Genomic DNA, 26,517 nt, shown 5'->3' on the forward strand with positions numbered 1-26,517 from the left:
GACGCACGGTCACATAGAGCCGAAGCACAACCAAAACAATGTTCTTACGCAAAATGCATGCAAAGTTACACAGTGTACCTTTAACTAGTTTGTGTGTGGTCTTGGTAAACCTTTTGTTTCTGTGATGGGTAGGTTAGGGGTTAGAATATAGTTTGTACAGTATAAAAGTCCATCCATCCATCCATCCATCCATCCATTTTCTTCGGCTTATCCGGGGCCGGGTCGCGGGGGCAGCAGTCTAAGCAGAGATGCCCAGACTCTCCCTAGACACTTCCTCCAGCTCTTCCGGGGGGACACCGAGGCGTTCCCAGGCCAGCCGGGAGACATACTCCCTCCAGCGTGTCCTAGGTCTTCCCCGGGGTCTCCTCCCGGTGGAACGCGCCCGGAACACCTTCCCGGGAATCCAGAACATATGCCCGAGCCACCTCAGCTGACCCCTCTCGATGTGGAGGAGCAGCGACTCTACTCTGAGCTCCTCCCGAGTGACCGAGCTTCTCACCGTATCTCTAAGGGATCGCCCAGCCACTCTGCGGAGAAAGCTCATTTCGGCCGCCTTTATCCGGGATCTTGTCCTTTCGGTCATGACCCAAAGCTCATGACCATAGGTGAGAATAGGAACGTAGATTGACCGGTAAATCAAAAGCTTCGCTTTGCTCGCCTCTTTCTTCACCACGACAGACCGGTACATCGACCGCATTACTGCAGCAGCTGCACCGATCCATCTGTCAATCTCCCGTTCCATCCTTCCCTCACTCGTGAACAAGACCCCAAGATACTTAAACTCCCCCACTTGAGGCAGGAAAAAAGTCATCAGGTCTATCCCAAGTCCGTTGGAATCTGAAACCATAAGACACATATGCTGCATCAGGGCCAAAATGGGTCCCATTTTAAACAATACGAAGAGCTGTGCATGCACAATTCTCCCAATGGCCACTCTGGGCCTGTGCTGCATCTCTCCCTATTAGAGAAATTGTGTAAATTACACCTGTAAGTTAGCCTGGCTAACGCCAGACCCAATTCTCGTTGAGACTTGGGTCTGGGAACCACATGTACATTTTCTCGTATTTGAGGCGTGGTTTACGAATGCCCGGCGCCGTTTATTGGGTGCTAAGAATGTCTATCAAATGCGCCTGTACGTAGCTCATAGCCAATCGTTTCCATTATACCAGATGACGTATGTAAAGCGACAGAAATTAGACAAGGAAGAAGACGATGGGTAAGATATTTTTGTGTAAACAATGACGTTCAGCGACTATTGCCGTTTGTGCAAGATAAACATGAGGGTCGAAGGTTTATATGGATATAAACAAACTGATTAGTTGTGTCGCATAGATGTCGTCATCGTCTTGCTGCTCCCTCCCCAATCTGTGATTGGTTCCCTGGATGAGGCGAAAATCTGGTCCATGGTATCCAGACTGCCTTTTAGCGTGAATAAAATCGCGCTGCGCAAAGGCAGTATGGGGAAACCCAGGCTACCTGTAAATGGCAACAACAACAAGTGACTGTCTTTATAAATTAATCATTGAATCATTCACTGAACAGATTCATTCAAATCACTTTATACAGTAGCCTACAGAACAGAAAAAATTAATAACCATTTTTATTTGGTTATTTACTACAACGTTACAATTATAGACCAAATACTATAGACTGATTAGGGTAAATAGATGTGTACAATTTATCAGTCGCTACAGATTTATGAACTTGCCTATGAATTTTATTTTTATGTAGACTATATGTGTTCCTTTCTGTCACAGGTTTGCCGGTTGTTTATTGAATGGTAATCGTGTGATGATGAGCTGTAACAAACTCCAACCAGTAGGCCTAAGTGAACACCGCTCTGTGTTACACACCTGCAACAGTAAATCAATGCAAAGTACCTCTGCAGCCAGACTCTAAGCCTCTCGTGCTTCAAACAGTAGATGGAGCGCTCATAGTCTGACGGCAGACATTATAACGCATGCGCACTTCTGCAAGGTTGGTTGCTATGGTTACAACACAATGGGAGCCGGGACAGAGGTCTATTCGAAGGGGAAGAAAAAACTGCAGGAGAGAGAGACTGAGGGAGATGAATTGTGTATGTGTGTGTCTGAGAGAGAGAGAGACCGAGAGAGAGAGAGATCGCTTGACTGGTCACTCCATTGCAGTCTTACAAGAAAGTACAGATTTGGGAAATCTCTTTTAACCTAATGCCATTTTACAATGCAAAGGCAATAGAGAAGCTGCATCTAAAATGGCTTATATTCCACAAAAGTGCACTTATATGTTAAATGCTGCACAGAGGCAGGATAAATGCATTTACAAAATAATGTTAAGAAATTATTTTTAAAATAATATAATGAATATAGAAACATGAAATTAATTAATATATATATATATGCTCCGTCATGAGTCATGACAAAGAACCTTTTTTAATATATATTTTTTTATGTGACATTGCGTCTTCACACAATTTGAAGCAGGCACAGAGCCACCTTAGAGCCTAGCCTGTGTAAAGATGCCTTAAAGCATGTGGCAATTGCGATTTTCAACTTTACTTTGTAATGTGACATATTTCCAAGAGTAACTTGTGTGATAATTTAGAAGTCAGAGATGGTCCACTCATACATGTATGAAAGGTAGAACTCGTAAGGGGAAAAGCCTGTTTATTTACTCTAGGACACGCGTTAGCTGGACCAGCCTAAAATAATTTTTTTATTATTAAAATGAAATGCATGATTTTGGCTTAAGACGTGCAGTTTTCCATACTATTGTTGCCAGATTTTATGGATGTTCGTGGGACTTGGATGGAGAAAAGTCAGTGTTATTTATCAGAATGAAGCCAGACCTATTGAAGGTTTGCAAAAACAATGTCTAAATAGCTGGTTAATATCATCCAATAGCTTACCCTGGTTTCACAGACAAAGCTTAAGATATAGTCTTAGACTAAAATACATGTTTGAGCTGTTTTAACTGAAGGCATCTTCCACTTGCATATTTTAAAATATGTCAGTGCAATTGTTTTGTCTCAAGATGCATAGTAATGCGTTTTTTTCCTAGGGCACGTATATAAAAGCAACTTAAATGCCAATAATTGAACTCAGGCCTAATCTTAGTTTAGTCTAAACCCTGTCTGTGAAACTGGGCCATTATATTTTGACTATTTTCTTGTTTAAAATTATATGTGCTGATTCATTGTTCACATTAAGACCAGGAATGTATTTTTAAGAAGGTAAACAGGGTCCATTTTGATTTCATGGTGACTTTAACTTATGGAGATCTGTAGTTTTTTTTTTTTTTTTTAAGCCTCAAACATGGATGCTTAGGTTTTAATGAACAAATAGCTTATTTCAAATAATAACTTTGCAGGAGAAATGACACCCCTACCTCATTAAGGTACTACAATTAAGCCTAATTAGTGCCCATTACCTAATCAAGCAGTTCTAGGTTAATTTCCTTAATGAAGTGTAGTAAATCGACAATTAAGTAAGCAGTAATTTACATAATGAATAAATACCCTTATATCTCGACATCTTTCATCCTTCCTATTTCCTTTCCTCACCTTCCCTCTTTTACATGAAGAATAAGGAAAATCACGCCCCTTCTCACCCTCGAGTGGTCGTGCGTCCCTCGCTCACCCCTCCGTGAAGATTTGTGTCCGTACAGACTGCAAAAGAGTGCAAGTCGTCTTGACAGAGGAGCGGGAGAGGGGCAGAAAGAAAAGGGGGTGGGGAAGAATCAAACGTACGCATCAATTTGTACAGTCTTCAGCTGCACCCCGTTTTCTGCGCCGATTTCAGGGGGAGCGGCTGGGAAAACACTGCGTTATTTGCGAAGCCGCAACAATGTAAATCTTTCCGTGCATCGAGTTGCCTGTATGTTTGAACGCGTGTCGGTCAATGTACAGTACGAACGGCAGCAGGAGAGAGAAAGAAAGGGAGATACGCATCGCTGGATATTATAGGTAAGAAGGGGGAGAAAATGGATGCTTATATTTGACTCGTTTTTCTTTGGACATGTGCAGATGGTTCCCCTTTCCTCGCATTCCCGTCGTTGTGCTTTACGTATGTGCATATTGGGCTAAAAATCATATTGCAAATCGGGGTGCGTAACCACTCAGGTCTCGAGTGCTCACATTCCACGGAGCTCGACAAGAATGCCATTCGCCATTCTGATCCCAAATCTTCCCCATATGAGAAGGAAAAGGCTGAAAGGGGGGGAGTTGCGACCCTCTCTCCTCGTTTTGTCAGGATCGAATGTGCAGTGCATTGTCTGAGAACTGTAATCCAGAGGTCGTCCAGTTAGTACAGTAGTGCACTGCCTCTGCATGCGTATCAATAACAAGCAGCAGAAGAATGGAAGAAAGGAACGTTGCGGTGCGTGGCCGAGAGAAGATGCACGTTCTGGTGTCTAACTCACCCCACCTCTGGGCATTGTGCATTTGCGTGCTAAAGAATTTCAAAATCAAAGCTAATTATGTCTAATTATATTTTTTGCCAATGTGCATGTGAAGGGGACAGAGTGTATGATTTGTTGAGTGTGTGGCAAGCCACTATAACATTTATTCCTTAAAAACTAACTAGTTGCCTATCTGTTTGTTTTTTTATTACTAGTAGGCCTACTTTTTGCATTTGCATTACTTAGTAGGCTAAGTAATCCAATATTGTGAACAGTTTCTTTTTTTCAGTTTTGGTAGTAGCCTACTACATGCACATGCACTAGTAATTATCCATTACTTACTAGCATTTATCTTAGCAGTGGCAAGTAACTATTCCATTATTACTGCTAAAATGTATTAAAAACATTTTTAACATGGTTTCTGTGGAGAACTGATGTGATTCTGTGCTTATCTATTCTCTTGTAGCCTATCTGGTGTGTATTCCAGTTGTTGCTGGTACCCATTTCAGGTTTACTAGTAGGCCTATCTATTCATTAGGTACTAGTTAGTATGTATTTGAATAATTTCATTATTTTTCTAGTACTATACCTGAATAGATACTAGTACGGTAGTACCTATTTATTGTAAAGGGGCAATTCCTACTAGTCACTACTGACAAATAAAAACCATTGTAACAAATATTTGAATCTGGAATCAAATCGTTACTAACAGACACAACTGTCAAAAGTGAATAGTTGATATCTAAACTACTGTTCCGTATAAAATTCGGTGACCAAAAAAAATAATTATAATAATTACCAGAAACAGCCGTAAAATTCGTTTAAAAACTATACAATGGGGATTGTGGCTAGTAGCAAAAGAAGAGTAATGAGTATGTACTAGTGACTAATTTAATAGATATTGTAACAAGTACTAGTATCTAATGAATAGTTACTAAACTGAAAAGATATTCACTAATGATTATTAATTGCCAAACACGTAGTAACATGGAATAGGTAGTTACTACAGAATAATTGTTCAAACTGCTTGCCGTATGGTGTTGGTGTGTGTATGTATATACTGTAAGTGACGGTATTGCTGATTCCTTAGATGTATGTTTGCAGTGGGAGAGTGGAAGGCTTTTGGTATGCATGGAGGCTGGCCAAGATTTAGGTAATGGACTCCTGATGAATGAAGTTTCACCTGTAGACAGAGTGCTGGCAGCCTTTATTGTTTGTCATTTGGATATATTACCTTGTGTACACCGTAATTGGATCACAAATATGCTGATTTTACATTTATGGGATATGCGCAAGGTGTAGTCTTTGTATGTTTGGCACTACTATTAATTCTCCTTTTACAAAATTAGTATTTTGTTAATTGTGGTCATGATAGTCTGAGTATTCAATGTGTTGGTTGTCAGTAGCTTGTAAATCTGTTTATATGTAATATTTATCAGCACTGTGGTTTTTCTCTTGTGTTCAGTGGTTTAGGTGTAAATGTACATTTTGCAGTTTTGAAGGTGGCGCTAAATACACTCACTGGCTTCACTCAGTCTGTTAGTGTGCTATATATAGTCTCATTCACAATAAATGAAGTGTGTGTAAGAGAGAGAGAGAAAGAGTAGAGGCTGACTTGAAATACTGTGACTTAGTTAACCTCTTAACTACACTATGGCTGGTAAAGGAGTTATGCCTTTTTTAAACTAATTATTTTATCATCTTTCTTTCTCTCAAGCAAGTTATAGTGTTTGTCTGTCATGAAAAAAAAATGTTTCTCATGGTTACGTTTTGAAAATGTTTTAAAATGGATTCACTTCAACTGTGATTGGGTTAATTATCGATGTTATTGTATATCAGTGGATTATTGCATCACTGCTAAGCTATTGTGGTTGAATTATCCCAATATTATCAGACTATAATTGAAACCTCAAAATAGACCTCAAAATTAAAAAATACATTGCTGTTAGTGAGGCTAGAAACAAGAGAAGGAAATCATAAGCAGGAAAGAGATGAAAAGATGTAAGAAAAAGTAACTAAATGTGTGCTGTAAAGAACCTTCCAGTCAAAATATCCTCTCTGACTCTGACAGTGGTAAGAATTCTGCACAGAGAAAATTAAGATTGTTTCTATGACACTAAAAGGGTGTTTGAATTAACGTTCAACACCTGAAATGTGAATGAAACTTTTTGTGTGACTATTTTTTACATATAAAATACATTTGTATTCATGACTATGTATGCACATGTGCTAGCGTAAAATATTACGCATGTATTTCTGTGCATTTTGCATTTAGAGATTGCTGATATTGAAAGCAGTGCTTCTCCCTATGTTGGCTGCAGTAGATGATTTTTGCAGAGCTCCATTCAACATTGATGACTAAAGCTCAGCTTCAGAGTACCACAAACCCTCTGAAGTACAATGCAGTCAACATAAAAATATATTTCTTAATTCTTATTCAGTACAGCAATACTGTTCCCCACTGCAAATAGTAGAATTGTTTGTTTATAAAACAATAATATCATGATAATTACAGATTGTTTAATCACAGGTCTTTTAATCATTGATTATGATAGATTTATCAGAGAAGATTAGATTATAATTTTGCTCTTAGCCAGTTTAATGCAGAACAGTGGACCAATCTCATCACCCTTTCATATTAGGCCTACTTCAAAAGGGAATTAAATTAACCGTTAACTTTTTCCTGGCAAGATCAAGATATTAACAACTTTACTGATTAAATATCTGATAAAAAATAGAAATAGGCTACATGTATTAAATATATTAATGCTATGGTAAAGTTTATTTTGACTTTTAGTGGTATTCACTCTGTTTCTCCCAGGTTTCAAAGATTCAGTGCTATGATAGGCAGCCTGTAGGCCAACCATCCCATTTGTGGTCACGCTCCCGCTTTCTGTAATGCCTGAGTGGAAGGAATGGACCACATAGAGAGCTAGTCATGAAGACCCGAACCCACAAAGAATCGGTGAGGGCATTACTTGAGATCAGCCTCAAATGTGGACAATATGTAGATTTAAGTCTTTACTGATTTGTGCCATAGAATAAGTCAGTTAGAACCATTTAAGTGCACTTTTATGTGTTAATACAAAGTATTTGGATATGCATAGTAAATTACCCCTACATTAAAATGGTATTTTACTACTTTTAGTTCTTACTCCTTTTCTGTCTTTGTCTTGTGCTATCATTTTTTCATGCTGTCTTACTTTCTCTCTCTTTCTTCTGTTTGTCTTTGCCCTCCCTTGGTCATGCGGGGCATTGCCACAGATGCCCGCTCGCAGTGGACGCAGGAGGGGGGGCAGCGAGGAAAGGAGGGGTAGACGTCCGCACCCCAGCCCCTCTCGAGCAGAGCGCAACGAAAGGCAAACGGTAAGATTTTTTTTTTTTTTTTTTTTTTTAAGAATAACTTTATTTCTTCTTATGTATTTATTTGTGTGATCTTCTCCATTGTCGTAGTTTCTTCATCTTTGATTTTGTCAAGCTTGGTATACCTCATCTCATTTTTACCATCTCTGTCACTGAATTCTTTTATGTCTCCTCTTTTAAGTTTAGATGATCTTATTCTGAGTGTTCATGATCAGTAATTTTTCACACTATGTTGTATGTTAAGTTGGCTATCTTTGCTGTCTCTTGTAGGGAAATGTTGTTCTTTTGTTATACTATATAGAAAAATGCAACTGCCTGATTCAAATTATACTATTAAGCAGAGAACCGCTGGAGAGGAATTGGCTGCTGGACGTTTCAACCGACGATCTCAAGGTCATGATTCATCAGAAAGTGAAGGGGAGGAGCATGTGCTTCCGCCCAAAAGACAGAAAGTCCAGGTACTGGTCAAATTTTAAAAACTGAATACAATTGCATTAGATTAAAAAAATAAAAATATAGTAATATTTGATTTTGTCATCAGGACTCCTCCTCCAATCCCCCAGCCCCACCCCTTTCAACTAACACTCCGACTTCTGCTCCACCTCCAACGTCAAGCAACAGTCAATCAAGAGAAAGTGACAATGAGGATGGCCAATCACAAGGCAGTCGGAGCTCAGTTGGAGGCAGCTTAGCCAATAGTAGCAGCAGCATAAGCAGTGGTCGGGACATTGACCAGGACAATCGATCCTCTTCTCCGAGTCTCTCTGCTTCCCCCTTGGCAAGTTTGGATTCTGAATCTGACTCTCCAGATTCCCCAAAGCAGGGTGATAAAAACAAAGATGGAGGGGCATCAAAATGTGTAGCAGAAGACCGGAGAGGCACTGGGAGAGGTGAAGATGGCAGACCAGAGGACCAGAGGGACAGCGAGGAAGGAATTGAGGGAGATTTGTCTTCCTTGAAGTCCTCGTCATCCCTCTATACATCTCATTGTGGAAGGGTGGACAATGCAAGTGATACAAGTAGCAACAGGAAGTCGTACTTCCCCGTAGATTCCAAACTTGCAAGCAAAATTGAGTATACAGGTCCTGGTGGTCCAGAGACGCTACACACCTGCAGTCGCATCCCTTCAAAAGCAGGCCCTCAATGTGGGAAACCTGGGGTGGGAGGAGCTGAGTATTCCCATGGGAATTCAAATGTGAGCCATGCACCGACTCTCCCACCTCCACCTGCCCTGAAACCTCTAGAGGTGGGGCAGAATGCTCCAGGTGGGGAAAATAAAGTAGACAAACCAGAGAAAGGTGATAAGTCTGTTCCACCCTCATTGCTTCCACAAACTAGTACCGTTACTCAACAACCTCCTCCTCCCAACACTCACCATTACACCCCTACCAGCTGGTCAGGGGGACCTCCCTCTAGTTGTCCTGGCAACTGGGGATATGTACGTTACCAAGGTAACCACCATGCACATCCAAGCCAGCAGCCCCCAGTGCAGCAACAGCTGCCCTCTGTGTACAATACTCCCTCGTCCACCCGACACTCCTCCCACCCACCTTACCTATCCCACCCTCATCCCCACCCACACAAAGAGTATCTGCCTAGGTATGGCACTACGGCTGAGCGTGAGAGGGGTGGGAGAGAGTTTGGCAACAGAGACTTCCCTGCTAGTAATAGCAGTGGCAATGCAAACAGCAGCAGCGGTAGCATCTGTGGTAGCACTTCTGGTGGTGGTGGACCCAACTCTAATGTGGGCCGAGATTTTGGGAACTCTTTACCTGGACAAAGCAGAGAATATGGCTCAAACCGGGATGGACCAGCAGGACCACAGAGTGGTCGGGAATATGGACCAGGGTTTAGAGATCGCGAGCGTGGAACTGGGAGGGAGTTTCCTTTGCAGAACCAGCAGCTTCAAGCACAAGGCCGAGAGTTTGGACCTGAAAGCACTGGAGGGGGAGGATGTCATCCAAGAGACAAGGACAGTAGGTGGGGAGAGTTAGCAGGCCAGGTTAGGGAGGCAGGGAGTAACAGTTATGCTGGTAATGCCAACCAACCGCCTGTAGGTACCCCATCATCTGTTTTACCTTCAACGTCCCTGGTGACCCGTGACCCAGCCAGTTCACCACAAAACAGCTCTGGTCATCCTCCTTTCTCCTCTGCCAATTCGATCCCCCAAAGTAGAGACTATCCCTCTCCAATGGAAGCAAATGTACAGCAGACACTGCAAGGACATACTCCCCAAGCACCCTCCAATGCTGCAGACCTTCCTCCCCCTCCGCACTATTTAAGAGAGTACCCTCCTCCAGGGACAAAGGATCCCTACCCACCCCCAGGATCGACCGCTTCCTCTGTCCCACTTTCTGGTGTACCAAGGGAGTTCCCGAGCCCACCTGGATTGGCCCCAAATCTTACTCGGGATTATCCTGGAGGACCTCCGCATCACTCTCACTATCCTGGCCAGACAGCGTTGCCTATGCAGCACAGAGACAGAGAGAGGGAAAAGGACAACACCACATCTGCTCTTCATTCAAATCGCAGTCACCCTCCATCCCTTTCTCCTTCATCAAGTGGTTCTGGACATGGGCATCCCCCCTCTACTACTTATCCCCCTCCACCCTCCACTAGTTCACATGGTCAACCTTCACCCATAACATCCCTTACAGGCAGTCATGCTCGACAGGGCCCATATTCTTCATCCAATCAGGCTCCATCAACCCCGCTCTCACCTCTTCTCAGTCCCTCAACCAATCCTATGGGAGGGTTTACTCCTTTTCCATCAACCTCTGCTCCTTCTGTACCACTTCCTGCATCAGGTGTGTCCACCTCTTGTACATCAAGTTGCAGACCTACTCCTTACCATGGCACTTTAAGCAGTCATACTCCTTTCAGTAGCTCTTACCATGGCAACAGTAGCCATGGGAATGCCAGTGGCAATGCTCCAAACAACAGCAACAGCACTAGCACTCCATCACTATTGCACTCCCCTCAAAACACTAAAATACAACCTCATCTCAGTAACCCCGGCCATAACAACACTGCTTCAACCCCCAGCACATCTGTTGGAGGAGATGGTCACTCTGACTCATCTTCTGGCCCAGTGCCACCACCTGTCATCAAGGAGGAGCCAGTAGAGGAGAGGGAGGAGTTGGAGAGCCCACCTCCAGTTCTCCGAAGTCCTTCCCCAGAACCTAAACCTGTTGACATTCCAATCCATGCAAGCCAGTCAGCTCGGTAAGACCAGCTTACTAAAATTAAATCTAATAAAACATCATAAAAATGTAAATGCGAACACAACAGATCAGAACTATCATGCCATTAATATTAAAATTAGAGATGCACAATATAATGGTGTCATACGTTATTCGCCGATATTAGAGAATTTTTTGTATCGATATTGGATATTTAATTATTTGTTTAATTTTTTACATATAGATTACCTTCTAAGCACAGGCTTACGCTCAAAAAAAATTTAAGTTAATGTACTATATGTCTTATCAATTGGTTACACATAACTGTGTGTAGTTTCAACCTTACTTTGTTTCTCAATTAATGGAATTAAAGCTAACTTATAATGATAGTGTTTAAGAATTGAAGGCAAATCTTACAACACCACTTTTATGTCAAATGGCTATTGGTTGGGTGCAAAATAGATTTTGACTTGCATGGAAAGCAATAATCAATTATCTGTAAAAAAAAAAACAAGCGATTAGGAGATAACCTGATGTCCTACCTAAAATAAATGTTAAATTCAGACCAGCAATGTCTGCATGGGTTCTTGTATACCAGATGAATTGCATTTATTAAAATACAAATTTGGTTCCACATGATAATATAAATATGTTGTGGAAAAGATAATACATCTTTGCTTTCAGGTTCCACAGGGTTCTTGACCGGGGCAGTGGGAACTCTTGTGCCCGTAGTGACGTTCTATTTGTTCCGCTTGATGGCTCTAAGCTTTGGAAGAAGAGAAATGAGGCAATAGAACGTGCTCGTAGAGAGGTCGAACAGCGAGCGAGAGACCTGCGAGAGAAAGAGCGGGAACGAGAGAGAGAAAAGGAGAGGGAGAGAGACCTGGACAGACATCTGCAGGTAAAAAAGACAATAAAGTATATTTGAAGCGCTCCAAAAAAAAAGTTTTCTGTTTGAATATTTTTTTATCTAGTTTTAACATTAACATTATAGATGCATTTACTTCAGAAGCTAAATTGCATATGATATTACGTCTTGTTTTCAAAGAAATCTTGCAATTTAGTGAGGTTTATGCTTAAAAAAAACACAAAAAAACTATTTGCCAGTTGAGTAAGTTAAAAAAAACTTTATTCAAAGGGGGAAATGTTTTCCCACCACAAAATATGGCAAAAACAGTTATTGTCGTGGCAGTGGAGTTTGTGTTTTCCTTGTAGTTATTAGATTCTTTACACATTACTTGTCATGTTCTTTACACACATTTTTCTCTTTTTTTCAGCAGAAGGACAGTGGCGCAAGTGCAGGGTTAGGAGCTGCAGGCACACGCCAGGGCTCTTCACTCTTCTTTCCTTCTTCATCCTCCATCCTTCTAGACCCTTCATCTTCCTCATCCTCTGTGAACCCTTCGCACCCAGCAGTCCATCCACAGCACCACCATGCCCACCATGCCTCACACCCCCACTCCATTCACCCCTCTCATCATCTGCATCCCTCTCTCTCTCACGGCATTCCTCATTCTCTTCTTCTCCCTTCCATGGCAGGGGGCTCTCAAGTTATCGGAGGGCATCAGGGTGCTCTTGGCATCGGGCTTGGGGGTCCATACCTGGGCCCTGATACCCCAGCCCTCAGAACCCTGAGTGAGTATGCCCGTCCTCACGCCATGTCTCCGTTGGGCGCTGTCAGCCGGGCACAGGCACACCATCCTCATCTTCACCACCACCCTCACCCACATGCGCATACGCACGCCCACGCTCACGCCCACGCTCACGCTCATCCCCATGTGCACCCTTCATTTTTCCTGTCCCAATTCCAAAACCCAGCCCTCGCACACCCCCACCACCTTCCAGCCGACGCTGCCACGGCTGCTGCCATTCTGGGCTTTTTGTATGGGGGCGGGCTGGAGGGAGGCCCTGCCCACCCAGGGCATGGTCCCGGGCCAGGGGGGTTGGCTGGGGCGGGGCTTGGAGGAATGGGATTCCCTCATGCTGTAGCAGCTCAAAGAGAGCGTGTGAAGCCAGGATTTGAGTTTAAGAGCGAGGAGCGTGTCTACACAGCTGGAGCCTTAGCCGACCCGGCAATAGCTTTGTCACACGCACATTCGCACGCACACTCACACTCCTTGCTGCTAGGGGGTGGAGCTGGAGGTGGGCCTCCTGGTAGTGAGGTTGCCCTTTATGGTACAACTCCACCTCCTGCGCCACCCCCTCAAGCTTTAGCTGCAGCAGCTAGAAATCCAAATCCCGTCCCTCCACCTCTGTCAGTCCCACCCAACTCTATTCTCCCAGCCTCACTCCCCACCCACCAGGCTCCTGCCGTAGCCCCAGTGACACCAGCAGCCCCCGCCCCTCCCCCTCAACCTCCTCCCCCACCACCACCACCTCCTCCTCCTCCTCCTCCTCCAACAGCCTCATCTCTTAATCACCCCTCTCCACACTCTACCTTTCCAAATACACACCCTTCCTCTCAGCCCCCATCCCTCCCAACCCAGGCTCCGCCTTCAGAACGATACCCCACCCCCGTTCGCACTCCTCCCAGCACTGAACGTGCAAGGAGCGTGGAGAGAGAGAGAGCGATACCTGCTGCAGAGAGGGAGCGAGAGAGGGACAGGGAAAGGGCAGGGACAGGTGGAGGAGCAGCAGGAGGAGGCACGGCTGCTGCAGGAGGCACAGGAGGAGGAGATTCTCTCGGCCGGCTACAGATGCTGAACGTGACTCCTCATCATCACCAGCATTCACACATTCACTCTCACCTACATCTGCACCAGCAGGACACAGGTATTCACCATACAGACACTCACACTTTACACAGTACTCTGTATTACAGCATAAACATTTCAGCAAATTCAAAATATAAATCTGTCACTATTAGGGATGTGTCAAGGTGGTTGACTAGAGTCCAGTGGTTCTCAAACCTGTCCTGGGGGTCACTGCACATTTTGCATGTCTCCCTCACCTAACACACCTGATTCAACTTATCAGCTCATTAGTACAGAGTGCAGTGCTGCGTCTCAATTCGCCTACTTATACTACGCCCTAAAGTATGTACTCTTTTTGTAAAGTAAAAGTACATACTTTTGAGTGTGTAGCAAAAGAGTAGGCAAGCTTTGGGAATTGGGACATACTACTTCCTCATCTTTAACAGACAGATCTGTCGCGTGCATCCTGTCACCGTAAACTGCCCTGTCAATCATCTTATCACAGTTAAAATACTCCATTCAATCTAATTTAATTTCTACCGTTTCGGAGAGAAATGCAGAAGCACGTTGATCTGCCAGTCGTGGGTCTTTCATGCGGAGACTCTCTTCATGTGTTTGCAATTTGAATATTATGATGCATTTAAAAGTTAATGGCTAAACATATATTTACAAAAGTTCACAATGCTGCTGCAGATGTAATATAATGTGGACAACACATTGGGATAGTATGCAAATTGGGACGCACCGCAAGATTTGAATTGGGTGTGTCTGATGAGAAAGACATACAAAAGGTGAAGCGGTGGGGGGTCTCCAGGACAGGTTTGAGAACCACTGGACTAGAACACCTGTTATTGATTGTGTTCAAACATTGTTAACTGTCAAAAGTGTTTATTTGAAATATTTTTGGATTGTCAACAAATTACAAAGACGAGCTAAAAAATGTGCATCATGATGCCCTCAAGATAATTAACCAGATTAAAATTAAAACATACTGTTAACAAAACATGATGAAGAAAAAACAACACACAATATATTAACAGTGCACAAATATTCACATATTTAGTTTAATTTTGCACATTCTCATCAACTTAAATATTTTCATCGAAAATGACATACCATTTTTGTTCAATTACCCACTTGACAATAGTGTTTATCTATTTTTGCTTAGTGTTAATAATATATTTAGCTGCAACTAAAGGGAATAAATTAAATTGATAGTTATTAAAAAATTATGTTATTTACTCGCACTTGTCACTTTCTAGATCTACAGTATATCAAATTATTTCTCCTGTGGTACCCAAAAGAAGATCATTTAAAAAAATGTCTCAAGTACTTTTTAGTCCATACAATGAAATACAGTAGGGTCCAGTGTGGTTTTGTACCCCATTAAGACAAAACAGTTAAAAAAAAGTTATCTAGATCTGGAAGAACATAAAGGTGAGTAAATTAAATGTTCATTTTTGAGTCAACTCTCCCTTTAAGATATGTAACATTTATGCTGTCAGCATCACAAAAGCAGCACTTCTGTAACAAATTCAGCACCACCATCAACAATACAATTACTGTCGGCTGAAATACGCCAGGTTATAGAAGTAAAATGGGTTACAAAGGCCAAGAATAATTGCAGCACTGTTCCTGTACACAACAAGCATTTTTTAACTACAGTGCCATTGGGAAAATCTGCTACTCTTATTAAATTTCCCACTTTTGTTTTGTTACGTATTTGGGTGGCAGCCGCGGGAGGGGTACACCCCCTGATGGATCCGCTGGCATCAGGGTCTCCCCTGGCCCGTCTGCCGTACCCAGGGGCTGCTCTTGGGCCTCCCATTCTGGCACAATCCCTCACTGACAGCGAGGTGCTTCGACAGCAGCTCTTTGGTAAGAGGTGTAATGATGTTCTGTTGCGATGCATTTTATCTTTCTCTGTGTTACATGATTTCTCCATTTGCTTGCATGTTGTGTACAGGTGGTCCTTTCCGTGAGATGCCCCAGTCCTCGTCTCTGGGTGGGTCAATGTCTGCAGCACACCAGCTCCAGGCAATGCAGCAGGCTCAGAGTGCCGAGATTCAGTTCCAGAGGCTCGCCCTGGAACAGCAGTGGATCCACCACCACCATCATCACTCCCTTGCACAGGACGAGTACTACAGGTGAGAGCAAATATGTATACTGTAGATAGATGTGAATGAACAACACTAGCAATAGTCGATACCACTTTTTTCAACTGTATCACTAATGTTGATACCTGTGAAAATCGCATTAATTTATTTTATTTTTTTGTCATTCGTTTCTGCGGAAACCACAAGTCAGCGAGATTTCAATATTTTTTTTTATAGCCAAATTCCGGTGAATAACTACTCCACCCATAATCCTTAAGAGAGATCCTTGCATTTGCCTGGTAAAGATTATTCTGTTACCATATAAAAGAGAAATGCACAAAAATAGATCAGCAGTGAACAAATGCAATGATTTAATCGTGTCTCCCTACACTATAAAACAACTTATACATTTGAGCATTTTGCATTAAAACTATATCATACTAAAAATCAGTGACTAAGTCAACAATTTTATGTTGTACCATCTTTTTTTTTTCATTAGCAATGCCTCATGGGCTATGTAGTTAAATTTCCAGTTCATAAACTGGACAATGTAGTTCATAATATATAATAATAATAATGTCAAATACTCGATCCTGTACCCTTTTTCTTTAAGTACTGTAATACTAAATACTGTAATATTGTGATGCAAATCAAAGTTTGTGATTCATCTTGGAGCTGGATGGTTTGGTTCATGGTTTATAACTATGAGAAAATAAATGGGAATAGTGAGCTGGATAGAGTTTTATAGCAATGCCTTTATTCAATTTTATTTTATTACATTTGATCAAATTTAGGGGAAATAGTGGGTAATTATTGACATTTAGCATTATATTTGAAAGCCATACTTTTTAACTTTTATGTATAAAATATTATTCCACATTAACACTTAAAGCCAATATTTTTTGTCAGTTTTAAAAATTTTGTCAGTATCAAAATCATCAATGCTATGAGTCACCCGTCCCCACACAAAATTGCAAATTTTAAAACTACATTGCAGTCTTTTCAGCCTGATACAACCTTTTCCCTTCATTGCAGCCACCTAAAGAAAGAGAGTGACAAAACGCTGTGAGAAACACAGAGGACATGAAGACAAGAAAATGAAGAAGGGATGAAGTGCAAATAAAAAACAATAAAACAATCATTTCAAAATTTCAGCACTGAAAGACAACAAATATGGATTCAAGTTTGGATGTGACATCAGAACACATATCATTAAATCTGAACTAACCTAAATACAGGAGTAACAAACAATGTGTATATTCCAAAAAGGTGAGATGTATAACTCTGGCACGCAGCCTAGATACTGTGGCACTGAATGGATATTCCCAAACGTCCAGCCCAGAGGATTTCTCGCTGTGTTGTTTCATAACACCAGGCAGAGGCATTTAGGCTGTGGTTCTGTCTATGTACACTACATTATGCCAGAGAGAATGTGTAAAAATCAAGTTCACTTTTATGTCTTTGCATGTAGCTAGATACAAAAAGCCCAATGGGCTAAAATTCTTTATCTGTTTTTATTTGTTTGTTTGTTTTTGGAAAACTTTACCACTCTGAAAGAGTGTTTATGAAAGGGTGCATGAGATAAACAGCTTACCTTCATAATGTTTCTTTATCGTGTTCTTATTAAAATTATTAATGTTGTTTGTTTGTTTGTTAATAATTATATGATTATATAAACATTTTTATTATTTTTTTACATTTTCATGGTACCGCTGTTTATTTTACATTTTTTATGTTGAATTTACCTTGTGGGGGGGAAATGCAAGATAAAAAATAAAGAAAAAGAAAAATCTGGAAATAAAATACCATTTCTTTATGTGTGCAGTTTAATGTTTCATTTTGTTTGTGTCTGTGTGAGACATTTATGTTTAACAGGAACTGTCAAAGTGACCCCAGTGTTATTTAAACTCGATTTATAGATTATTCATAATGAAAATAGGGTGTTTTACCTAGTCCAAAATTGAAATTGTAACACCCGACACTCATTTAATATTGTTAAATTGTAGTTTCATTTCATTTGTCTTAACCAGTGCTGTTGTTTGGTGACGCAAACCCAATGTATGGTTCCTGTTCCTGTTTTGTACATTTATGCGGAGTTGCAGTCTCAGCCACAGAGAGCATCGAGACACTAGTAAAAAGAACAGAGGCCTTTTCTAAACACTAAAAAATATATTGCATCCCTTTGGAAGCTCACGTCTCTCTCTGTTCTGTTTCTCTCGCAGCATACACAAAAGGAATTGCATAAGTGAGACTAATAAGAGACACATGCTGCAAGCGTGAGACAGACTCGTAACGCTGCAGTGAGCAGCAGTCAGTGAGTGTGGGAGGAATAGAACGCAAGACAGACAGCAGAGTTGGCTATAGAGGAGAAATGTTATACAGTTATTCCACTTTAAGCCTTACTCTGCCTAAAAGTGACTTCTTCCCAGAAAAGCACTGATACAAAAATGCACTGAACACTGAACATCTAAAAAAAAAAATTTGACAGTCTTCCAGTAGGCCTATTCATCAACGCACATTATGCTCGGATGTTCAGTTGCTCAAATGTGTTTTGTGTGTGGTTACTATAATTGTATGGAGGAAGACCAAAATAATGTTTGGGTAAGTGTGCATTGTTATCTTGTCTTCAATGATGTTCTCAAAACATTAGCATAAAAAAACATTAGGCCTATTTAGTTAGCCTAGGCCTACATTGTTCTTGGGACGAAAACTATTCTTTAACGTTTTATTTATGTAGGCCTATCGTTTCAGAACGTTCGAAGAACATTCTAAAGTAACATTCCTATAATGTTTGCAAAAAAAAAAAAAGTCTTCTTTAACGTTCGCATGTAGAATAGGGGAAAAAAATTGTTTTTATTTGGAACGTTCAGAAATTATGTTTTCATTACTTAATGGGAACGTCAGCAAAATGTTCTTGGAACATATTTTTGTTAAGCAGGATGAGGACTATCAAACACTTCAAGGACAAATAAAATTATCTTAGCATGAAATTTAACGGATGCATAGGCCTAATGTTTATAGGCTATGTTCAGCTTCCAGTAAAATCGATCGTGTTTCATTTAAAAGAAAACTTCAATATTAAGCAGGTCATTTGAGCATTCTCGCATCATATATGACACATATGAGCCTCGGAATTTGTTCTGCCCTCTCTGTGAAAAGCAAACTGAAAAGTGGGTCAATCAGTTCTCAGTCACCTTGAATAAGTGTGTCAGAAAGCCATAGGCTACTGTGCGTAGGTAGGTGTATCATTAGAAGTCTGCACCTTATTAGAAAAACAATCTTTTGTTCTGTGTTAGTGAAGAATTTACAGAAATCTCACTAAATTCACAAAGTCTTAAGAGCAAACCATGTAGACGAGCATATCTTTGAAACCTTTATGCAATGAAAAACATTTTTTTCCCCAATACTTGACTCAGACTCAGATTGAGAGTGAAATTTCACGTGTAGCCTACACCTAAACACAATGGACAGAACTGCTTGACCATGGTGAAAAACACCCCCCAAACCTATACAACATAGTGATTGTTGAGGTGAGGTAGGCCTGGCCTACCCCGTCCTGATCTGGATAATCCCATGATGTTACCACTAGATGGCATCACCACACCACGTAGAAGTAAAATCAACTGCTCACAATTAAAGGGTTAATTCACCCAAACATGAAAATTCTATCATTCATTACTCACCCTCATGTCGTTTCAATCCGCAAGACTTTCGTTCTTTTTTGGAACACAAATTATGTTTTATTAACAATAACTAATCCGAACCAAGTAGGCTATACACGCACCCCACACCACTACTAAACCTATACCCTAACCAACCCATGCGTATCTTATAGCCTACACGTAAAAACTAATTTTCGCGTATTTTGCACGATAACACACGGTGTGCTATATTTAGTGTGATCGGGTTGCGATAGGTAAGTAGCCTAATTAATGACAGAATTTTCATTTTTGGGTAACTAACCCTTAAATATTGTTTTTAAGTCTTTATCATACAATGTTCTTGGGATTATAGCTACTATTTGACAACAAGAGCAGACTTTGCCATTTCATAAAAGGTCAAATGATGACATTTTTAAGAGACTTCCCAGTTCTGCTTCCTGTCAAATTATGCCACACTAATTTTGAAACTATTTTCAAGTAGGCCTATCTATATTGAAGTAGATTTTGAAGTATCAATATTATTATTATTATTTTAATAATGTTAAAAAAGATTATTCAAAAGTATTTTTCCATGAATTTCATCCTTTTTTATTCACAAGATGAGTAAGATGTGGACGATTTGTTTCAATGTGACCAAAAGAAAATGTAGGCTGCTGAATAAAATAAATGAATGATGTATTGCCTTCTACAGAACGCATGGACAATTGAAGTTGAATTTAGATGTTTAATAATACATTTAATTTTCAGGGTGTAACTGTAAACATGGCACTTAATTAAGACTTATTATCTGTTTTTCTTTAATTTTTTTAAACTATATTAATCTTTGAATTGAAAATATTTATTTTCACCCTGCACTGTTATTCCAATGTGGGATGGGGTCAGTTCTTATTTATTATATCAAAAAAAAAAAAAAAAAATATATATATATATATATATATATATATATATAATTATTATTACCGGTATTATTATTCATTTTTTAAAGAATAACAGCAACTGATGAAGCAAATCATGCCAAACCAGTTGTACGGCTTTTTTCTTGTTTTCCCAAAACGTCTTCCTCCTCCACTGTCTTCCAGTTGGACATCTCCATGATGAGACATGACTTTACTCCAGTTGAACAATGGCAAAGTTTACAGGAATGTGTCAAATGAAGACATCATCATGACTTAAAAACAAACACTGATGCTCCTTGTAAAAAAAGAATAATGCTTAATTGTATAAATGTACTCAATTAAGTTAAAATCTTAAAACTTTATATATTTGTAAAATGTACTTGAAGATAATATATTATTTCTGAAATTAAATTCCACTTAAAAGTAATGCACATCAAAATAAGTGAACATTTTTAAAGCAGGACAAAAGAATAAAACATATTAATTTAAAATGTACTCTAAAGTACAACATTTAACACATTTTAACACATGTGTTACACATAACACTTTTTTTTAATTAAATGCACTTAAAAGTGTAGCCTTCTAAAGACTGTTAAGATATAGTCATGAAAGTCTACTCTCTTTTACCGTTTCTGTCCGATATGATTTAGCTTGCTCTGAGTTGCAACACACTACATGTCAATTCCTGTAAGTGTGCCTCAGCCCCGTAACCCAGGCAGCAACTATGACCATATCAGGCTCCTGGCTGGCAGTCGTGCATGTGACAGTAAATGTCCCTTTTAAAGGAAATGAATGCGTCTGAGGAAAGCCCAGTGATTACCTGATGAAAAGAGATCTATCTGAGAGAGAAAAGTTTAAAATAACCAAAACCAATGTTATAGCATCGACTGTCTGTCAATTAAGTGAGCTTGCATGCACTTAAAAAAAACATTTGTCTTAAAAAATCTCCATGCAGTTTATTATACTTCCACGTAGGCTATCTTGCGCAATTCTCATTAGAACTTGTTTTTCAGCGTTGTATCTCGCCAGTACTGATGACATCCACGTTGTACTTGGATGTCCTCTTTTTGTGGTAGCCTACCTTTATACTCTTCCGTGCAATGCGATGTTGGCAATCCTGTTTTTATCCATACAACGTACACGACTGGTGTTTTCTCTCATTTACTTTTTGCATTGTCGTTTCTATCTGATTGAGGGCCTTTCTGATGTTTCTAATCTTCTCCATGATGTGGACTCCAAGTAGTTTCTCTTCAGCACTTCTAAGTGTCCATAGCAACAGTCTCATTCTTGATGTTTTTGTTTTTCCAGTTATTGTTGCTCATCACTTTCAATATAATGGGTGTTCTTGTTCTGGTGTCTGATAGTTTGCAGTTCCTTCCCTCTGAGCATGAGTCATTCCTTTTTTATCACTGTTCACTCAGATTTTGTACTTAGCAGCTGGAACTAATCTGTCATATCGTTCCTGAATCTTATAGCACTTTGCGTTTTCTTGTACAGTTTCTCAATCAGATTGATCAGCTTGGGATGGATTCCATAGTGGTGTAATACTTCCCAAAGGCCTTGATGCCACACTCGATCAAAGGCTTTCTTGAAATCAGTAAAGATCAAGTAAAGTTCTTTATCTTGCAGTGTGAGGTACTTCTCTACTATCAATCTGAGTGAGAAAATCTGTTCGATAGTGTTGAATTAAAATATAATGCAGCTTAAATATGGTACCAATTAGTACCGATCTTTGCGTCTTGCGCATGCTCCTGAAGGATAGCAAATTTATTAAATGTTTAATTTAGGAAACTGCAAAAGTGAAGAGACTAAAATGTTTAGATCAGCTGCAAAACTTCCAGCAAGAGAGTCCGGTCAGTCCTGTTTTCTGTATTTGTTAGATTACTGAAACTGGCTCTTGGAGCTCCTGTTTCAGCAATAGAATCCTGCCAGCCCTGTTCTCGTGTATCAGCGTTTGAATAGTTATGCTAACTGGGTCTAGGGCAGGTTCCAAAACCTGTAATACTTAATTTCTCATCATAATGTAAATCATTGCCCCTGAAAGTATATAAATTGAAAGTAGACACTGTTACAGTTCAGACTGATTTTGGAACTTGCAGCCGCGCTCAATAAAGAAGAACTTCTAATTTGAACGTGATCCAAATGTCTCCTGGTTTCTGCTTCAGAAAGTTTTCGAAAGACATGTCATGCACAAGTGTATACTCGACAGACAAAAACTGTGACTAAGCAAGGATTAGCTAATGTGGTCCCCTTGTCACTATTAGTTTCAGTTTGTTTTCATTAGTCACATGTTTTCCTTTGTTTAGAGAAGTAAATGTCTATAAAATATTTAGCAGAAAAGATAAATAACAAGGGTACACAGACAGAAAAGAGGGTGAGTAAAAAAATATTAGAATGAAAAATTAGGATTAAAAAAGTTGAGCAAACAAAAATAGAATTAAACCCTGCACAAACTGAAATTAAAAGGGTTATGCAATTGCTAGCATACATACATTTACACTATTCACTATATGTTCACTATTTGTAATGTAGAATGCGAACATGGATATCTGTACAATAAACAAGTTACAAATCATCTTTTGTGGGGGGTAACGTCCTAAATTGTTACAGAATGTCTCCTTTCCCACAGGCAAATCCATTTGTGCATGAAAAGGTACCACTCCTTTCCTTATTGCACCCATGGCTGTTTCCTCAGGCTGGAAATGTCCTTTTTCTGTGAGCGAACTGCCCTTTTTGAGTGTGTTAACTATAATAAATGTCTACTATATATAATGTCAAATGTAAAGCGGTCATGTAAGGTCATTATTCATGATTCAAGGTCATGTCTGTACTTGTTACAGATTATGATTATCACAATAACAAAGCCAAGTAGTAGAAAAATGCCACAGACAACAAACGTCACAACATGAGTTCTGCCTGTGTATGGGAGCTTTATAGTTGTAGAAAGAGAAAAGAAGAGTACAAAAAGTAAGTGAGTGTATAAGTGACAATGAAAAAAATCTTGTCACACATTGTGGTTAAGTTTCTCGCACCTTTTGCTACAACAGGTGCATTGGAACACTTATCTAGGGAACAAAATGGGGGAAAAATATGAAACAAATAATCAAATCTTGCACAATTCCAATAGAACACAAAGTCCATTTACTAATTAACATTATTAAATTAACAAATGAAAATAAAAAAACTGCACTCAATTAATCTAAATCGCAGGGTAGCTCACTGAGTCGTGATAAAAATAGAAAGAAGAACAGAAAGAAGCAGTACTCACAGTCGCATTTGACCACCAAGGAAACCTGTGGCAAAAAATGCAGCACATTTAGAGTGTCAAACATTATGCATTTAGACTAAAAAGTTTGGCATCATCAGTTATCACACATAGATGGTTTTGTCTAGTTACACAAGTACATAAAAAAAGATTAGAAATCTTTCACTGGCCTACCCAAAGTTTCAGACATTCCATGTGGTATGTGACATTATGCTGACAGTCAATGGGGAGAATCCTTTGTGGTTCAGCATGCAAAACAACTGGATGGTAAATGTCCCCCTTCTCATCAACCAGCACTGTGTTCTGCTCACCAAACAATGAATATATTTGAAATATATTCTTTCCACTTCGAACAAAAATTTGGAAACACACAAGAACAAAGAAACTGGCTGTGCTTACAGCAGAGGTCCATTCGGGTAAGCAGCCAGGTCCAGTCGGCTCTGAGATGATATAAGCCACAGATTTGTGCTGGAACACTGACACACTACACTTTTGATTGGCAAGAATTTCCTTTAGAAAGAAAAGTGCACCTTTGAGGTGGAAAAGTACACAAATAAATAAACAATAACTCAAAATGCATATTATTATTTTTTATATTTAAATATAAAAAACATTATTTCTGCTATTTATAATATCCCCTTTTTCAGTATTTCCATATTAATGTACTTTCCATAATAACAGACTTAATTTCCTAGTGACACCCTGTGATTCCAAATCCCGATTCTCAGGATTTTTCAAAAGAACGGAAGATAATGTAAAGGTGTTGGGCCCCCAGATTTGTTTGCATAGAAAACCTGCATCATGAATGTTTAGACTTTTTAAATGTGCAGTAAAACTACAGTAAACTGCAGCAATGCTCTCGACTGGGAAGTGTTGACTCACTAACACCTTTTACACAGCAATCCCAGTTTACCATAAAATTACCAGAACAATTTCCCCGTTAAATAGCCTACACAAATGTGCTGTTCACACAAGCAACATTAAGTCTTTTTTACTGGTAAAATAGCATTCTTGACACATCAGTACCAAAATACCAGTAAACTCTGTGATGTCAGTTAATTGACCCTTTGCTAAGCCACGCCCGAAAACCTTTCAGTGCAGTCTTATACTGGTAGGCTAATCCTTCGCACCGGAGGAACCTCATAGTTCCTAGAACACACTCAAAAGTATGTAGCCTACTTTTTCTTCACAAAAAGAGTACATACTTTTAGGGCGTAGTATAAGTAGGCAAATTAATTGGGACGCAGCATCAGATTATAGACGAGTTTATGTGCAACGTCATCACAATAGACTGTAAAAAATAGGTCATCATCACAGAGATTCGCGCGCAACTAGGCGGCAGAAAGCAGCACTCAGCATTTCTAGCAGAAACAGAGATGACACGAGCTGTTGTGTAAACTACACTAACCGCCAAAAAGATGGATTTAAAATGTAAGAAATCAATGCTTTTATTATTCAAGAATGAATTAAATTGATCAAAAGTTACAGTAAAGACATTTATGCTACAAACGATTCTATTTCAAATAAATGCTGTTCTTTTGAACTTTCCATTCATCAAAGAATCCTGAAAAAAAATGTTTTATCAAATAAAAATATTAGAAGGATCATGTGACAGTGAAGACTGGATTAATGATGCTGAAAATGCAGAACTCGGCACCTGTTAGAGGTTTTGCCTCTTGAATGCGCGTGCATGCAGTATTGTTTGTACCGGTATAGGCCCTATGCACAGCTGCACTACTTCCTGAACTTAAGCAGGGTTCTTTGTTTCCTGTCTGCCAGGATTGGCCAAACTGATTAATCCAGGTGTGTCTGATTATTGTTGTTGGTCAGACACACCTGGATTAATCAGTTTGGCCAATCCTGGCAGACAGGAAACAAAGAACCCTGCTTAAGTTCAGGAAGTAGTGCAGCTGTGCATAGGGCCTATACAAGAAACCCGATAAGGCTATAGCCTATTCCAGAAACTAACTATTGAGAAACCATGAGAAAGGGGTGAATAAAGACTTTTAGAGTCAATGTTCACAAAATTATTCATTATTATTATGTTTTGAACGATGCTGTAGCCATTGGTGTGTTTTGTGGAGTGTTTGTTGTCAAAAAAATATTTTTTCATTATTTAAAAATGGCATTATTTTATATGAAAAAGTTAATCATTTAAATTTATTGAATAAATATTTTAGGGGCACGTTGTCACATTTCACTTCCATTCTTTCGGGGTAAATCAAGACACCGTATTAATGAAACAAAACCACACAATTGTAGCCTACTTGAAGTGTGAAATTAATGCGGGGGAAAATAAATACTCTGAACCCAAGTAGATATATAAAAAAGGTGTCAGGAAAGAGACCCAAACTTGTGACCTTTGTGAAGGACTATAATTAGGGTTGATACTAAATCTTCAATCTCCCCAGGTTGTCCGGTTAGAACAATAATGATGACGGATATCTACACTCTTCCACTCTTTTAATGAAACAGTTTGACAATGATGTGAGTTTGTTCATGGTTTCTAAACAGAACAGACAAAAATGGGCTCATGAATACAGTAACATTCATACACAATTGTAACAATAAACAATATATCAAAAGTGCAGAATATTATCTAACTGGTACATATAATACTGCGTTGAATTGTACAGACATAATGATTAAACTGCCTGTTTGGCTGAAAAGAAATCCCCCAATATTTAGTTCTATAACATTTGGCTAAGAAGGGGTTAAATCGCGCACCACGTCTGACATGCAGAGCGCGCGTGCTGGTGTAGCACGATCAGAGTTAAAACCATGAGGCGCACAGCCAAACACAGTGAAATCGCTCTAAACCCTTTCAAAGATATAGGAAGGTGTAAAACTATCATTTAACCTAAATATGGTCTATTATTTAGTTCCAGAAATGCACACATCGATAGGCAAAATAAAGTGTTAGGATTCGAGCATATAGGCCTACTGTAGGCTATTAATCTAAGCAAGAAATAGACAACAATAT

General features: G+C 39.7%; 1 protein-coding gene across 4 annotated transcripts; it reads left to right on the forward strand.

Moving 5' to 3' along the window:
• Window positions 1–3,603: 3,603 nt before the first annotated feature.
• Window positions 3,604–17,528, forward strand: atn1 (atrophin 1). Of its 4 annotated transcripts, none has more exons than XR_013799439.1 (10): window positions 3,604–3,943; window positions 7,199–7,342; window positions 7,642–7,743; window positions 8,082–8,198; window positions 8,282–10,965; window positions 11,607–11,823; window positions 12,200–13,693; window positions 15,342–15,493; window positions 15,582–15,762; window positions 16,747–17,526. XR_013799439.1 is itself a non-coding variant. In XM_079627158.1 (10 exons), exons 2-10 carry the CDS (start codon window positions 7,316–7,318, stop codon window positions 16,778–16,780), a joined length of 5,001 nt encoding a protein of 1,666 aa, XP_079483284.1. In that variant the 5' UTR covers window positions 3,606–3,943; window positions 7,199–7,315; the 3' UTR covers window positions 16,781–17,528. The 4 variants fall into 4 exon arrangements, 3 of the variants coding, with proteins under 3 accessions (XP_079483284.1, XP_079483285.1, XP_079483286.1); XM_079627158.1 differs by having other exon boundaries at window positions 3,606–3,943; window positions 12,200–13,694; window positions 15,350–15,493; window positions 16,747–17,528; XM_079627159.1 differs by having other exon boundaries at window positions 3,606–3,943; window positions 12,203–13,694; window positions 15,350–15,493; window positions 16,747–17,528.
• Window positions 17,529–26,517: the final 8,989 nt, after the last annotated feature.

This window comes from Phoxinus phoxinus, assembly GCF_949152265.1.
Source record: "Phoxinus phoxinus genome assembly, chromosome: 10".
Classification (NCBI taxonomy): Eukaryota; Metazoa; Chordata; class Actinopteri; order Cypriniformes; family Leuciscidae; genus Phoxinus; species Phoxinus phoxinus.

Bases quoted from the DNA above. Each gene is read 5' to 3' on its own strand.
- atn1 (XM_079627158.1), top strand. From the start codon at position 7,316: ATGAAGACCCGAACCCACAAAGAATCG. The intron at 10,966-11,606 runs GTAAGACCAGCT...CTTTGCTTTCAG, and splicing joins CATGCAAGCCAGTCAGCTCG to GTTCCACAGGGTTCTTGACC. The intron at 15,763-16,746 runs GTGAGAGCAAAT...CCTTCATTGCAG, and splicing joins GCACAGGACGAGTACTACAG to CCACCTAAAGAAAGAGAGTG.